The sequence below is a fragment of the Monodelphis domestica genome, chromosome 1 (assembly GCF_027887165.1).
Source record: "Monodelphis domestica isolate mMonDom1 chromosome 1, mMonDom1.pri, whole genome shotgun sequence".
In the NCBI taxonomy this organism is placed as follows: domain Eukaryota; kingdom Metazoa; phylum Chordata; class Mammalia; order Didelphimorphia; family Didelphidae; genus Monodelphis; species Monodelphis domestica.
In genome coordinates this window covers 83,588,855-83,605,242 of record NC_077227.1, presented here as the reverse complement: position 1 = coordinate 83,605,242, position 16,388 = coordinate 83,588,855, and the positions used below count along the sequence as shown (strand labels likewise).

The following is a 16,388-nucleotide window of genomic DNA, read 5'->3' as shown; positions in this document are numbered from 1 at the left end:
TTCTTTGTAATCACTTTTATAAAACTGTTGACTGTCTTTTAAAAGAAATTCCTGGGTTGGAGACAGTGCATGCTGGGAACAGGGAAAACTACCAGTGCTGGAATCTTCAGTGGGGCTTGAGAGCAGGAAACTTGTAAGAAGAGAAGGTAAGCTACCAACCATTCAGATATTAGTGCTAGATGAAAGAAAAACAATCTGATGGAACTAATTCACAGAAAAAGAATGAGAATCCTTATAAGAGGAGGGCATAGATTAATAGAATCAAAGATTTTATGTATTCTGGAAAGAATCTCTCTCTCTTTTTAAATCAGAAAGCTGAAGACCATATGATTTAAGTGATATACCCAAGGTGTACAGGTGAGCAATAGAACCAGGACATAAAACTAGGGCCACTGGCTCTAACCCTAAACCTCTTTCTGCTGCTCCCCAGGAAAGTATTAGTGTTTTGATGGATGTGGGGAAGGAAAGAACTAATTAACTGAACTCAAGTGACTTACACATAGGTATTTAATAAATACTTGTTGAATTGGAAAATATTTTTGGAATTTGGATCATGATCCACTTTGAAGGACAGAGAGGAGGTGTGAAAATTGAGAAGGGGTATTAAGGAATTGCGGGCCCTTGAGTTCTGGGAATTGTAAGGAAGGAGATCTATGAAATAAAAAAGAAGGGGCAGAGAACGGAGGTATGGCTCCAAAATTTTTGTTGGCACCAGTCTTGTACCTCATTCTCTTTCTTCTGGTATGTTTATAAAGTAGATGGAAGGTCTAGAACTGAATGAACATGGTTCATGGAGAAGGTCAGAAATCTGGGTCTCCAGGACAACACACAACAAATCAAAAGTGTATTAGGAGGAATGGCTTAGGTTTGGAAGAAAATAGAAGCAGAGGAGGCTCAAAGCAGATGTGGAACCAGAGTTAAAAGTAATAAGGAAATTAGGTGTGGGGCCATTGTGGTTGGAATACAAAATGGGATCAAATGAAGATTTAAAATCTGGTGAGTCAGGTTTTGATTTGAGAACAATCATGCTGTCCATAAAAAATTTCATTAAGCTAATTTATGTGGTAAGTTCTGGTTGTGAATGCTGTGCATAACCAATACTAGTGATTCACAGCGACATGGGACTTCAGTGTAAAGACTTCATTAATGCTCCCCAAACTAAACTATAATATATATATATACATACATTTGTAGATACAAAGAAACTAAAACTTGGTTTTCTAGGAATATTTCTATAACAAAAAAACTACTCCAATCATAGGGCCATGGATCTAGAGCTAGATGGGAAACCAGTGTAGCATTCCAAGCACATCTATGAAATATAAATGACTGTATGGTTACTTTGTCTCCAAGCATAAGGTTATACCAATGAGGCTTGTGAATGTAACCTTGAACTGGCCATGCGGCCCTTGGCTAAGACAAACTCATTAACATGCTCGGACTCAATTCCCCGGGAAAGCACGGTTTGCAATCTACACGCCCAAAGGTGTTCCCTCTACCTTGCCACCCAATCTTAATTGTCTATACTTTGTGATGTGGTTACTACGTGCTTGGGAGTACCGCCCAAGCAGGACAGGAATAAATTCAGAGGCAAACCCATGAACTTCCTCTTGGCTTTCTCTCCCCTTTCATGGAGCTCCACTGGGCTCCTCAATGACTATGTCTCTCTCTTCTTGACCTTCTCCTTCCCCGAGGCTGTAACCATCTCAGCCTGCATTCCCTATCTTAATCTCCTCATCTACCTCATGTTCCTTTGTACTCATACTTTCCTATCAAGGGGAGTATCATAGGGGTTGCCTGCCCTATCCAACCACTGACTTGTCCTTGTCTTTCATTCTCCACCCTGGTTCTCGGTTCCTATCTCTCCTCGGGTCCCATCACAAAGGTGAGCCCCTTCCCTTGTGGGACCCTGCTAATCAGGGAGGTCCATTAAGGAAAACCCCACAACCAGAGGCCAACTAGTTCAACCATCTCATTTTTTATCAAAGGGGAACTGGGGCCCAAGGAAGTTACATGATGCTCACAGTCATAGAGATAAAAAGTAGCAGGGTGGCATTTGAACCCAGGTCCTCTGACTCCAGAGTGAACATATTTTCCTAAATGCCATGCTGTCACATCATTTTCAAGAATCCTTAATTCCAAGAGTATTGGGTCCATTTACAATAAAAACAATCTATACTAATTATGTGCCTACCTAAAATATTGGCTTCTGACACTCCACATTTGTGTTCACTTACTCCAACTGAACATTAGCTTCCCTGTCACAAACCTAGAGGAAGTCTAAATGAGTTTTCTGCCATTTCAGTATTTTGCTGAAAACCTCAGGTTCTTCCAAACACTTGCCTGAAGTCTTTAGTATTCTGTTAAGACCAGAGATAGAAAATATAAGCTCCTTCCTGTGTCTCTTCTTCAGGACCCTAGACAGACTCTTTCCTTGGTTCCAGAACTTAAAACTCTAATCAACCTCAAATTGCATTCCTGACCCCTGGCATCCCCACCTCCATTCCACATACAATTTTATCAAGCCTTATTCCACTCCTTTAGTCCTTGAATGCCAACGTTTTACCTAATTCCCCATAGCTTTTAAGCAAAGTACACCATCTTTAAGGGCCTCAACACTTTGCTTCTTCCAGATCCTTCAGTTTAGACCATAAGCTTCTTGTCTCCTAATGCTACTATCACCAGTTGCATATCTTCCTCTCCAAGCCCTCCTCCCAGCCTAATTATGGCCACATAGCATTGTTCTACGAACTCTCTTCCCATAAAGCCTGCTATCTGATGTCATCATCCTTTTGAGACTGATGAGCTACAAAGCTACATCAAACCAGCTGATCCAGATAATTGAGAATCCTCTCTCTAATCTCCTTCCTATTCTTCCTGATCAGCCTGCACTTGTGGACAGAGCCAATCTATAGTAAAAACATCCCACTCCTTGTGTTTGCCCTCAACCAGTACTCCAAAATCATCTTCTACCTTTGTCATATAATTACCAAGATCTTTCAATTCTTCTTAATTCCCATATATCTTCTCTATGACCCCTACTTTGACCAAAGGAAGTTTTCCTCTCCAAATAGTTGTCTTTCTCTCACACTCTATGCCAAGGCAACCACAGATGCCTAGCCATCGGTTTTTGTAAGTAACAGCAGCCAAATCTATACTTAAATGCAGCACCTTCTGGTTTATAATACTTCTCTGGATGCTAAATCTTAAAAAAAAGTCTCATCTGTGTCAGAAAGTATGACTTTGGTGAGAACTGATACTATGTCTAATATTCTGAATTTCGAGACAATAAGGAACGGGTCTACGTAACTGGCTTTGGACAAAATGTAGTACAGTACCCTGTACATATAATCATGCAAATTCTGATGATTATTATCATAATTCTTCAATTCTGCTCTAATCTAATTATAGAAGACAGTTGCCAACAATACTGACGATCACTATTACTTCAATTTAGATTTTAACATCAATTACCTCACCAGAGCCCTAGAAAAAGAGACCATGGCACATCTATTTATAGAGAGAAATCCAAAGGTCGCAAAAAAAAGATGAAGTCTTGAATAATTTGCAATTAACTTTTCAACACCAAAGCTACAATTCCACTGCATGCAAACATTATCCTGGGTAAGCAGATCCCAGTACCAAGTGCTTCAGTTACAAAGAAGAGAAGAACAGGGCCACATGCACTCCAGGATGAACAAAGAAACAGCTGGCAGGGTATTACTTACCGGTTTATCTTTTATGGTGGGACTTGACACACATAGGTAAAGTTTACCATCTTCTTCTAGACAGGCATCTATCAAAGCTTGTACTGAGCTTTCTTCCTGGAACAGCAGAAAGGCATATCCTTGGAGAGAAACAAAACAAAGAGGAGAGAAAGAGAAAAATCAGCAAATGAACCCGAGAGGTTTTTTGTTTTAACCTCCTTAGCAAAACCTAAGGATCATCAATGGAATAGAGACCTCAAAGCTTATTACAAATGCTTCACTAAATTGAACTCATGCATAATTTCCTTAACCAAGGACCAGGACTGGACACTATGAAGCTAGTCACTAATACCTACTTACTTCCCAGAATCAACTTAGCTCTGGGATTCCAAAGCTCCTTTTAGACTGATTCTTTGCATTCTTCTCCTAAATGCCCTGCAACCACGCAAGTGAAAAAGCCATTGTTTATCACTGATAAGTGGGGTCACAGGACTTTTGATTATGAACAACTTTTTTTCTCTGTTAGGGACAGAGGTATATTAAGAAATAGGTTGTGTTAAAATTAAAAGGTATCTTTTCCTCCTACCTCCAGTCAACTAAAAATCTACTATTGCACTTGTGGCTTCTTTTCCCTACTGATCCTTAACAGTGGGAAGTTCTCAGTTGGACATTCACCTAATAGGATTTCCCTGGGTTTGCTGGGGAGATAGGAAGCTCAGTGCTAAAGCAAAACTCTCCCTCCTGGACTTCTCTGTACTAAATTTCCAGGTGGGCAAATCTGAAAGGTACAATCTGAGTGGCCTACCCTAAAGGAATAAAAAAGATACACACACTGGGGAAAGCTTCTCATTGCCTTTCTCATTACATTCCTTGCCAAAAAATACATGTACATATTGAGACCAATCCACTGCAGTAAAGGTCCCAAAACAAGCAGGTATTTATGCCCAGATCTCAAACTTGGACAGAGCATTTTCCATTGAGAGCAAGGCTATAAACAGGGCTCGGTTGTTGTTTCCTTTGTCAAATGTGCCAACGTTCTTCCCCTTTGAGTTCCATCTCCTTTGGGGGATTGAGGAGAAGGATTGAGTTCTATAGAGCTCTATAAACAATAGGCCTACAAATAAATGTGAATACTCTCACCTACACAACACTCATAAATCATCTACCCATTCAGATATGTGCCTGTGCAGATGCATACATTCTTTAATATATATGTTATTTTATACATGCTAGTTTAAATCAATTGGTCTGATTTATAGGTTTGAAAAAATTTATATTACTTTCAGTTACATAAATTCAAAGTCTGGTGATACAAGAATGATTGACAATTAACAATTAACATATAAATTGCTTGCATGTTGATAGCTTCTAAAGAATTGGATAATACTTATGAGTATTCCTTAAGGTTTTTAATTAATTTCCACCTCCTCTATCTTACAGACATTATTAATTTAATCTCTGATGGCTTGTTAGCATTACTACCTTGGATTCCCTCATTTCCCTTATATCTATCTCAAAGCAGAAATAAAAGTTTCTCTACCACACATTGCCATTGAAAGCAATCCTGCATGGCAGCAGCTCCCTACTTTTGATCCATGGACTTACTAGAAGAGGTGAGCAAACTAAATCATGCCACACACACACACACACACACACACACACACACACACCTATCCTTCCAGAGAATGGAGAAGCTGTTGTGACTTATGAAATAGAAATTCATTTAAAAAGCAATATTGAGACCAGCAGTGACTTCTTAAGATATAAATACATGGTTGGATATGGCCCATGGGCTAAATTTTTTTTGGCTTAATTATAATTCTTTGGTATAAGTTATATGGTGGATGTGATTGGTCTTTGGAAAATGGCCATGCCATAAAAGAAAGAGCATTTATAGAACATTTATTTTAAAAGTCATGATAGACATTAACATTGTGTTATAATATAGTTTTCCAACACAAACGAACAACATCACTAAAATTTTGGTGGAATTTGCATCATTTTGATGCTAAAAAGAGGTCTTTATACTCAAAAAGGCTGAGATTCACCATTATAGGGGAGTTTTACAAATAATACTTTATTACCACTGATTCTAAGTGCCACCACCCAACCTGTCTCTGGAGTCTGAAGACCTCAGACAAAGCCCTAGTAACTGATGAGTGATCATAACCAAGTTATATTGCCAACCAGTGCTTTGGTCTTTCTATCTTTAAAATGGGGGTGATATTTGTACTATATAGTTTTCAAAGATATTATATGAAGGATAACACATGTAAAAAGCTGAAAGTCATGTACAAGATACCCTAAAAATTATAGTGCTGTTTAAAGGTACTAAATCTTTTCTCGCACTAGTAGGTAGGGGAGGAACTGTCACTCATTTATTCATCCCTAAATATACTAAGACTTTTGGAACACTATAAATGTTCATGGTGTTGAGGCCATGGTGATATAGTCAGTGGCTTCATAAACCAGGGAACTTTGACCATAGATTGAGGGTCTAGTCCTGACTAACCATCTCAGGCACATGGTATTGGGCATAAGGAAGCTGGGTAAGAGAATGGAACTGCCACAATGCAAAACCATCACTAGTAGCAGAAAAAGAACTCAGACACTTATGAACTATTTGACACTAGAGTCATGACTCTTGGGACGTCTGACTCCTCATCTTTAAAATGAAATTAAAAATCTTTACTAATCTCATCAGGTGGTTAAATGAAAACTTTCATGTGAGCAAGTATTGTTGAGTCAGTTCATCAGCAGCTTGACAGAGACATGGACAAGAAAAAGGGGTTTGTTGAAGCTGAATACTTGAGATTTATCACCTCAAGTTTTTTCATCCTCTCCATACCTTTACCTATTTGACAGCTCTGAGACATGTAGCTCTTCTGGATCATTAATAATAGTAAAAAATATGAAAGTAAAATGAAAATGAAATTGACTTAAACAAGGGAAAGAAAAACAATCATCTTAAAGTTCCTTGAGATAACTTGGATCCCAATGGATGAGGAAGGTCAGCTAAGAAGTATTCAAACATGCTATAAGTAAAGGCACAAAGAGTTATGAGGTAAAGAAGGAGGGAGGGGGAGAGAGAGAGAGAGAGAGAGTGACAGAGACAGAGAGACAGACAGAGACAGAGAGAGACAGACAGAGACACACACAGAGAGAGACACAGAGACACAGAGACAGAGACAGAGAGCCCAATGAATGTAACATGTCAAACATTAGAGCAGCTCAGACAAAAGGGAAGTCAGTCAACAATGCTGGATCTAAAGGGAAGAAATTTAGAACAAATAAAGGTCAAGTCTTACATTTGGGTCAAAAAAAAATATTTTACCAATGGAAGCTGAGGAAGGCATGGTTAAATAGCACCTTGTCTGAAAAGGACTCATGGTTTGAAATACTACAAATTTAATATTAGATACAAGTGCGATGTAGCAGCCAAGAAAGAAAAGAAAATGGCTAATGTGATCTTGGACCTTCCCAAGAGAGGTATTGCTTTCAGAAATAAGAAAATTATAGTCCCACTATACTCTGCCCTGGTCAGACCACAGGTAGAGTGTTATGTTCAGTTCCGGGCAGCTCAGTTTTAGAAAGACATTGATAAGCTCAGCTTGGAGGGCATACCGAAGAGGTCAGCTACAACCATAAAGGATCTTGAGTCTATACCATATAGAGATCACTTTAAAAAAAAAACTGGAGTCATTTATGATGGTAGAGAGAAGACTTCGGGTGACATGACAGGTATCTTCAAGTTCGTGGAAGGTTGTCAATGGGAGGTGGAATTAAATTCTGTTCCTTTGCCCCCAAAGGGTCAAAAACTGCTGAGGTTCCTTCTAACTTAAAAGTTATAGAATCAAAACAAGCTTGGTTTCTGATAAAGATCACATTATGCTAATGCATGTGATACAGAAGAGTCTGAAACTTGGGATGTAGAAAAGGTCTTCATGGTTATATAGGCTTCATTTCTTTTTAGAATATGAAGCAATGAGAGTTCTGACTCATTCTGGAGAGAGGATTCTGGAAGCTGATATAGAATAGTGGCTGCTCTTTGCCCTGCCTGTTCTGGACAACACACTGCCCCAACTCTATGCCAATGTCATAGAGCATCAAATCATCTAAGTCACTTCCCTAAGCCCAGGCATCAGATCAAAAACTAGCCACTCCCCAGAACTCAGCCAATAGAACAAATGGGAGCAGGTCAACAAAGAGAAAGGCATTTTGGTAGCACCACTAACAGGGATCATAAATGGACACACGGCTCCAGACAATAGGAAGATGGTGCAGGAGTTGGGAAATTGAGGCTCAGGCTGAATAACACTGGGATTCAAAAAATGGGTGGGAGGGCTTTAAAAAGAAATATATATCAGTATGTGTATAAATATATTAAAAATCTTCAGTTGCAAAGCAGGACAGGATAATCCTTGGTTACTTAGCATCCTTGCTTGCAAATGACATCAAACCATCAAGCCTTGGGGAAGCTATTAAAAATTCAGTATGTCTAATTCATGAAGGAATAATAATACCTTTATCAAAGAGAATATTAGAGACATCTTTGTTATAAAATGCAAATATCACAACAGAGTTGGGCTCATCAATGTCTCAGCTGGGTTTCTGTGAACCTATATATACAGAGAAGGGCTCTTTCACAAAGGTCACACGTTGACTGAAAGTAGTATCTTAGAACATTTAATTCTGGTAGTGCTTCTCAGAGATGGTGACAGACCATGATATAAGAAAAATTTCACTAGACTTTCTATGCAACTCCCATTGCCCCCCCCCCCTTTTTGCTGATCCTTACTCTGGTAACCCAGTCATTCCTGCATAAGTATCTCTCTTTTACCTATGCCCATTCATTTCTCCTTTGGACCCCCTGAATCACAAGTCAGTTCCATCAAACCAATAAGAAAAATTAAGGTGGAAAAGAATCTGGGCTCTCATTCCAGAATCTGGGTAGCTATTACTGCAGTATTACATGGGTCTACTATAAACAGAGGGAAAGTTAAACTCCTCTGGGAGGAGGAAATAAACTCAGAAATATCTGTTATTTAATTAAAAAGGTTGTGAGATATCCATCAACAGAGTAAATACCATTAATGAAAATACTCTTTCAGAGAAGGTTCTTTTTAACTAAGGTACTTCCATGTTCCCCAGGAGCCCCACAAGGCTTTCTGGAGTTGGTTAGAATGGGAGTCTAAGCATTCAATAATCCTTTGCCAGAATGCTTTCTCTGATCCTTGGAATTTAAGTCATATGCTATGAGGACTATAAGCCATTTGAATTGCAGATAGTGAAAGCACAGTCTAGTACTTCCCTGTGTTTTTTGTCCAATGATGAATTCAACATCCCTTCCTGTTTTAAGCATTCTCACTGGCAAAGCCAACCTTCTGGAGTTTCTAAAGCAGTTATTAGCATTAACTAAAAGCCCCAGCAATCGAGAAGAGGTAAAAATGGAAGTCATATCATTTACATTAGAGATCATATATATAGTGCTTTGGATTTGTTACAAAGCCCTATACCAATATGGTACTTATCTCTTTCAACCAGCCTGGGAGACATATGGAAAACTTAGCACTCTTCTTCGCTTGCTGATTCACTGCCTCCACCCCCAGCAAAGAAACAAAAAGCAGAGAAGTGAAGCTTCCGCTCCTTCAAGTCTAGGTCCTGGCACTGGGAACACTGATTTCTAGTAATGGATAAAATAAACCAAATTCCCATTATTGCTAAGTAATGAAAATGATTCTTCCTTATATGATTTCTCCCCTATATTATTCTTTACTCTAATCATATAACCAGACCAAAAATAAGTATTGAAAAAGGGTTACAGAAATGTATTTTAGGAGGAAGGAGGAACAAGGAAATGGGAGTAGAAAAGTGGGTTAAGGGGAAAAAAAGGCCTCCATCAGTCACTGGAATGAGGGGATAAGGAAGTAGGAACTGACAGATACTATCACTATGTACTGGTAAAGCAGGTCCCATGACTTGATTCTGCCATGCATTGCTCCCTTTTCATGATTATTAATTATACATGAACATAATAGAGAAAAACCAGGGAGGGAGGAGAATTAATGGAAAGAACACCACTGACCATATAAATACAGGCTTGAATAATGAAAATTCAAATACATGCAACCAATTCAGGGGATGCATGATTTGCTTTAATTGGAGTCTAGCTCTAGTTCAGGTAAATGGTGATGAGAACCTGTCTTTGGAGGAGAGAGGAGACAAATGTGGGAGGAAATTGATTCAATTCTACCTTTATCTTGACAATTGATTATATATTTGGGGAGGGCAGATGAGGCAAATTCAAGAATTGAAGATGACTGAGTTTCTGAACCTGGATAAATAGAAGGATGGTGATGCTATCAACAGAAACTGAAAATCTAGGAAAGGGGCCTGGAGTTGAGAAAACAAATAATGCAAATGGTCTGGGTTCTGTCAGTAAAAATTCATTATAATTACAATAAAAAATTTTTATTCTCAATAGATTCAATTCTCCAATGAGCTATGGTAATGAATGTAATAACACTGAATTCCTTTAATGACGAAAGAAGAAAATATTTTCTGTCAATTTTTAAGGTAAGAAATTGAAAAGGGTTTTCCAAGAGACCAAGTTGAAGCCTGATAGAAAGTTATTCCCTAAAATATTGTCTTGGTCCATAGGGTCATAGATTTTAAACTGGGAAGAACCTTAATTAGTCAATCCATATCCATATCCAAATACAAAAACAAAATACAAAATAATAACACCACACCACATCCTCCTCTTACAGACAAGAAAATGGAGACCAGAGAAATTATGTCAGTTGCTCCAAGGTCAGACATAATGGCAGAGTCAAGATTTGAATCCAGGCCCCTTGACTCCTGGTACAATATCATTTCTGCTATAATATTCTGTGCTTTTTGCTACTACCATACAATGTAATCCTTTATCTAGTTCTACCACTCATTATTATCTTGGGAACGCAACATTATTGCACTGGGGAGGGAAAGAGGCAGATTTATCAGTTCCTCAGTGTGGAGAACTCTCAGCATAGAAACTTCCTCACTAATGGAAATCACAGTTAACTTGTCTAAGAAAGTGTCTAGGGCACTAGACAAGAAATTTGTCCACTTTTGTCCATACTCATACAACTCAGTCATCATTATGATGACAAATTCCTTGTTTTCTTTATACCTATGTTTTAAAAATTCTCATGTAGAAAATTCTTCTGTTTCCACACACCCTAATAATAGAAATATAAAGACATAGTATATCTAAGTCTGATCCTAACCACCAATCCGATAGTACAGTCTTCTGTTCTGGGCATCATATTTTGACGTGTGCAAGAATAAGAAGGAGAATATTCAGAGAACACATAAGATCCCAGATTTAGAGCTGAAACAGACTTTAGTGGCCCACCTAGTTCACAGATTTATATCTGTTTTACAGATGAGGAATCTATGGTGCACACAAGTTAAATAATTTGCCCATGGTCACACAGAAAGAGGGGCAGCCAGGACTTGAAGCCAAGACCTCCAATTCCAAACCCAGTGCTCCTTCCACGATATCAATTGTGACCAGGATGGTAAAGAGCTTCCAGCTCATGGCATGTAAGGAATAATGGAAGTGGTAACATAGAGTCCAGAAAAAAGAAAAAGGGGAGGAGAGTAGAAGGTAGAGAGAGGCCTGATAACTGCCTTCAAGAGTCTGAAGGCCTATCACTTGGAAAACAAGTAGAAATAGTCATTAATAATAGGTATAAATTGCAAAACAGCTAACTTTGGCTTGCTAGAAGGAAAACTAAGTAGTACCTACAAGCAGGAGAGGCTGCCTCTGAACACAATAGGTTCTACCTCATTAGTGTTCTTAAAGAAAAGGCTAAAACATCATTTTAACATATCATTACTAGCATACTCCAAGTAAACTCCACCAGAAAGTGTCAAAAACCATTGTTTAAAACAAGCAACCCAAACACAAATGAGTCCAAAAGCCATTTAGAAATGCCTTTTTTAAAAGGTAAGATTCTATTAAAAAAACAACAACTCTTACCTTCTGTCTTAGAATCAATATTGTATATAGGTTCCAAGGTAGAGGAGTTATAAGAGCTAGGCAATGGGGGTTTAAGTGACTTGTCCAGGGTCACAAAGCTAGGAAGTATCTGAGGCCACATTTGAACCCAGGACCTCCTCATCTCTGGGCCTGGCTTTCAATCCACTGAGCCACCTAACTGCCCCCTTTAAAAAGGTAAGATTCTTGATAGATACTAGTTGCTTAAAGAAATCTTACTTAGAATAAAATTTTAAAACATGCAAATAATATTAATGACATGAAAAGAGTGACTAAAATACAATGTTAGATCTGGCAGGTAACTATGTGCTTATCAAGTCCAGAGGTATCAAACTCACTACCCACTTGCCTCAAGTAGCCTGCAAAACTCTAGAATGTTCCCAAACCAGATTAAAATGTAACTGGAAAATGTTACACAAAATAAATAAAAATCTAATATGATTAGATAATGTAAATCTGTATTTTTTAAGTTTCTATTTGAATTTGACCCCACTGATCTAAACTAACCTGACTTTTGAGATACCCTCCATTACAATAGATAATATGCAGTCATTCAGCTTCTGTAGGAAGACCTCCAAATGAGTGGAAACTGACTACCCATCATCAAGGTACTCCACTCCATTCCTTGATATCTCTGTTAGGAAGTGAAACTAAGCCTTTGCACAGTTTCTACCCATTGCATCTAATTCTGCCCTCTGGGGCCAAGCAGTAATAACTCCAATCCCTCTTCGATTTGAGGACTCTAAAGTGCTATATCGGCTTGATCTAAGTCTGATCCATAAATACAATTTTGAGAAAAGAATGTTCAGAAATTAAATATGGTTCTTTCATAAAAAATTTTGCTATATACCATGTACATCTGACAATTCCATGTCATTCATGTGAGGATAGCACTGGGTGCCCTGCAAGCTTTTAAAAAATATATTTTAGGGGGCACATGGGTAGCTCAGTGGATTGACAGCCAGGCCTAGAGACGGGAGGTCCTAGGTTCAAATCAGGCCTCAGACACTTCCCAGCTGTGTGACCCTGGGCAAGTCACTTGAACCCCATTGCCTAGCCCTTACCACTCTTCTGCCTTAAAGCCAATACACAGTATTGACTCCAAGACGGAGGGTAAGGGTTTAAAAAAATAAAAAGATATTTTAAAGGCTTTAGAATTAGAAATGATCTTAAAAATCATCTAGTTCAACCCTTCATTTTATAAACGAGGAAACTGAGGCCCAGAGGTAAAATGACTTAAGGTCACACAAATGGTATGTAGTAAATATGGGGTTCAAACACAACTCCTCTGACACCAAACCCAATGTCCTTTCCACAATATACCACACTTTTCTCAGAAATGGGCTTATTCAAGTACAAAAATCATTGCTCTCCCCAAGTTGAAAACTAAAGTATGACAATTTGGTTCTTCTGTTTCACGGTTTATTTAGCTATTGAGGAGTCTTTCTCCCTTTAAAGCAAATTGAATCTGGGAATAACATTCCAATGTATGGGATTGACTGTAAGCTTGTTATAGTGCTATATCCACATTTGATCTCCTCTGAAATGCTCCTGGCTGATTTCCTGAATCAATCCACCTTTCAAAATATGGATTGCTTCCCCTTCATAGGTATTTTTCATTTCAAAATGGGAATCTGTCCCTCTATGAAGTCATGGGAATAATTAAATCACAAACAGAAGCCAAGAGAATGTTTCCCAGGATCAGAAATAAAGAAGCAGGTCTGCTTTTCAAAGACACAGGATGTCTTTAGTATGATTTAATATTTTATGCAAATAAATCTTAACGTGATCTCTTTGATCTGGATGCTCTTTCCAGTGATGGTGATGGCTACTCATTCATTCCTGACTTCTCTACTGAGATTCTTCCTCTTGTTTTTTTCCTCTACATTCATCAGAAGGGATCAGTCCTAATATATGTATAACCCAGTGGGGCTGCTCATCAGCTCCAGGAGGTGGGAGGGAAAAGGAGGAGACAATAGGAATCATATAACTTTGGAAAACTTATGTGTGGATTTGTTATTGTAATAAAATAAAGATGAAATTTAAAACAAAAAAATAATTTATCATACTTTCTGAAAAAAACAAACAAACCATGAAACATAGAATTAAAAAAAAAGAATGGATCAATCCTATATGCCCACTTCTTGACATTGAGAGAACTGACTATTGAGGAGTATTTGGGAGGTCCTAAAATTCAAATATCACATGTGACCTATCACTATTATGTAAGAGAGAATTTGATGATTTAAATATATATATAATCAAAGTTTAGATTTAGGCCTAATCTAAACCAATCAAATTTTTGGACAAGTACATGGTGGGAAGAAAACAACAGTGTTATTGCAAATAAAAAAGGGCTTTCTGAGATATAGAAGAAAATAAAGGCTTTGGATGATAAATTGTTGGGCTCTGGCTTCATTCTTGAAGCTTAACCAATTTTCTTACCAGTAATTCTTTTCAAGAGACTTTCATTCCTATTCTAGCTAACTTATCTAAATATGTTCTAATATCTAATTAACAATAGTGAAAGTGATTCAAGCTTGTAAGGAATTATCCTCAAATACCACAGAATTAAGTGGCTAAATATTACTTGACCTGTTTTGTAGGAAGTTTAACTCACTGCAGGAATGCCCCTATAAAAGGGAAGAGACAGGATGTTCTGATGACCAAATCTATCTAGTTCTGCCATTCCATAGAACCTGATTCCATTTTATCAGCCTTAACAAAAAAAATCTGAAATATATACTCCATCTTAATCCTTCTAAATTTCTTAAGTATTTTCAAAATAAATACTTTATTCTGAATATCTTTTCAGACTTAGACTTCAACTTCCTCCTTGGACTTACCTGGTTTGCTTCTTAGGCCACTTCCAGCATCTCCTCTGGATTCTTAACAAGTCCAACTTTTCTGGCTAGAGGATATACCTGGACTCTCACCTTGATCGCATACTTTCTTAGAGCTTACAAATCTTGAGGTGTTCAGAACTTTAAGTGCCTTTTGGCCTGCTTTCCCTTGGTCAAATATTTTAGCAAAACAGTGTGTGCTGAGAAAGATGCAAGGATAAAAAAAAAGTATAGTCCCTGACCTTGGACAGCTTTCATCTAATTAATCTAATTAAGGAGATATTAGATAACCACACCATAACGAATACAAAGCAGAATATAATGACTAGCCTAAGACATAGATGGACAAATTGACATGGAAGTTCAAAGAAAAGGGGAAAACATCCTTGAACTGGGAAATGACAGTCAAGGAAGGTTTTGTGGTAGAGAGAGCAACTAAGCTGAGTCACAAGAGAATTCTCATAAGTGAAAATGTTGGTGAAGCCATTATAAGAACTATCATGGCAATTACATAGACAAAGCACAAATTTGCACATCCCTGAATTCTATGATTCAGTATTGTTCACCTGTGTAACCATATACATGGAACCAGGTCTGAAAGGTGTAAAAACAAATGAACTAACGAAATTTGGAGGGCTCTACACACCTAAGGACAACTCCAGTATTTTGAAAGAGTTAAGAAAGCATTTCTACGTGAGTTGAAATGGTTGTTTTTGGTATCTGTATTTCCTGGCTTTTAAGTTGTGTAACAATCTGGGATGCTATATGTTAAGCATTGTATCTGACCAGCCAAAGGACTTAATCTCAGATAGAATACACAAACAAATGGACTATCAACATGGCTGAATATTTCAACAAAAATGCTTTCAGCCTCTTAAAAATCACCAATTCAACAATCCATCGTTTCCCCCTCTACTTTCAATTTGTTTTTCTGTTATATAGCTGAAGCACATGTCTTATGACACTACTCAAATGCAATGTGCTTTCTGAAATTCCCTGACTGTGGCAGATAGAGATGTTTATTTTCCCTTCATGATACATGTCTACTCTATTTTCTCCACGTGGGTCCAAAGCCATTTTATTATTAGCTCAAGCAAAAATTCTTGAGTACTTTCTGACCCTGTGTTCTTCGACATAGAATATGTTTAGTATTGCTGGTTAATTCTGCCTCCCCAATTGCCTTGATGTTTTCTCCTACACCTATTTTTATTTTGCTTCTCTCTCCATTTTTCTCCCCAGTTGTCATTACTGCATGACAGTGATCCTAGAATCCTGAGGTTCAGTATACATGTTGCAGCCCCTGAACCAAAGTAGTATGGACTAATTCAATCTGGAAAGGATCATCACTAGGTTGACTGATAATGAAAATTTGAAGCAACAGCAATGCACAAAGACCATCTTAATAAGACATGGAGGCATGGTGTAATTCACACCAAAGAGAAAATGATCCACCTGACTGAGCAATGAATCATCTGAAGAAATAAAGTAGGGTGATTGGTCACTTGTACTACTACCTAATTTCTTTTCCTCTGCTAGATGTTTGCTTCTCCATTCTTCTAAATGTGCCTTCCAAGGATTATTCTCTTCATCACTGTTCCTTTCTGTAGACATTCAATCATGACTAAGATATTCAACCTCTACTTTTAAAACCATTAATCAAATCACCCAAGCTTGAAGCAAGAGCAGATAATGTAACCTCTTAGATTCCTCTCAATCTCAATTTTATAGAATCCTTGATCCATTTGCTTGCCTGATCCCTATAGTTGACTGGCTTCTTAAATGTCTTAAGGA

The 16,388-nt window shown here is 37.9% G+C and overlaps 1 protein-coding gene across 18 annotated transcripts in view; it reads right to left on the bottom strand.

Annotated features, from left to right (window-relative positions):
* CPEB3 (cytoplasmic polyadenylation element binding protein 3) overlaps window positions 1–16,388 on the bottom strand; it is a 226,383-nt gene that overhangs the window by 49,792 nt on the left and 160,203 nt on the right. For all 18 annotated transcript variants that reach the window (XM_007478808.3, XM_016422704.2, XM_016422730.2 and 15 more), the window contains one exon: window positions 3,729–3,847. In XM_007478808.3, the coding sequence (XP_007478870.1) occupies window positions 3,729–3,847 (119 nt within the window). The remainder of the gene's footprint in view (window positions 1–3,728; window positions 3,848–16,388) is intronic.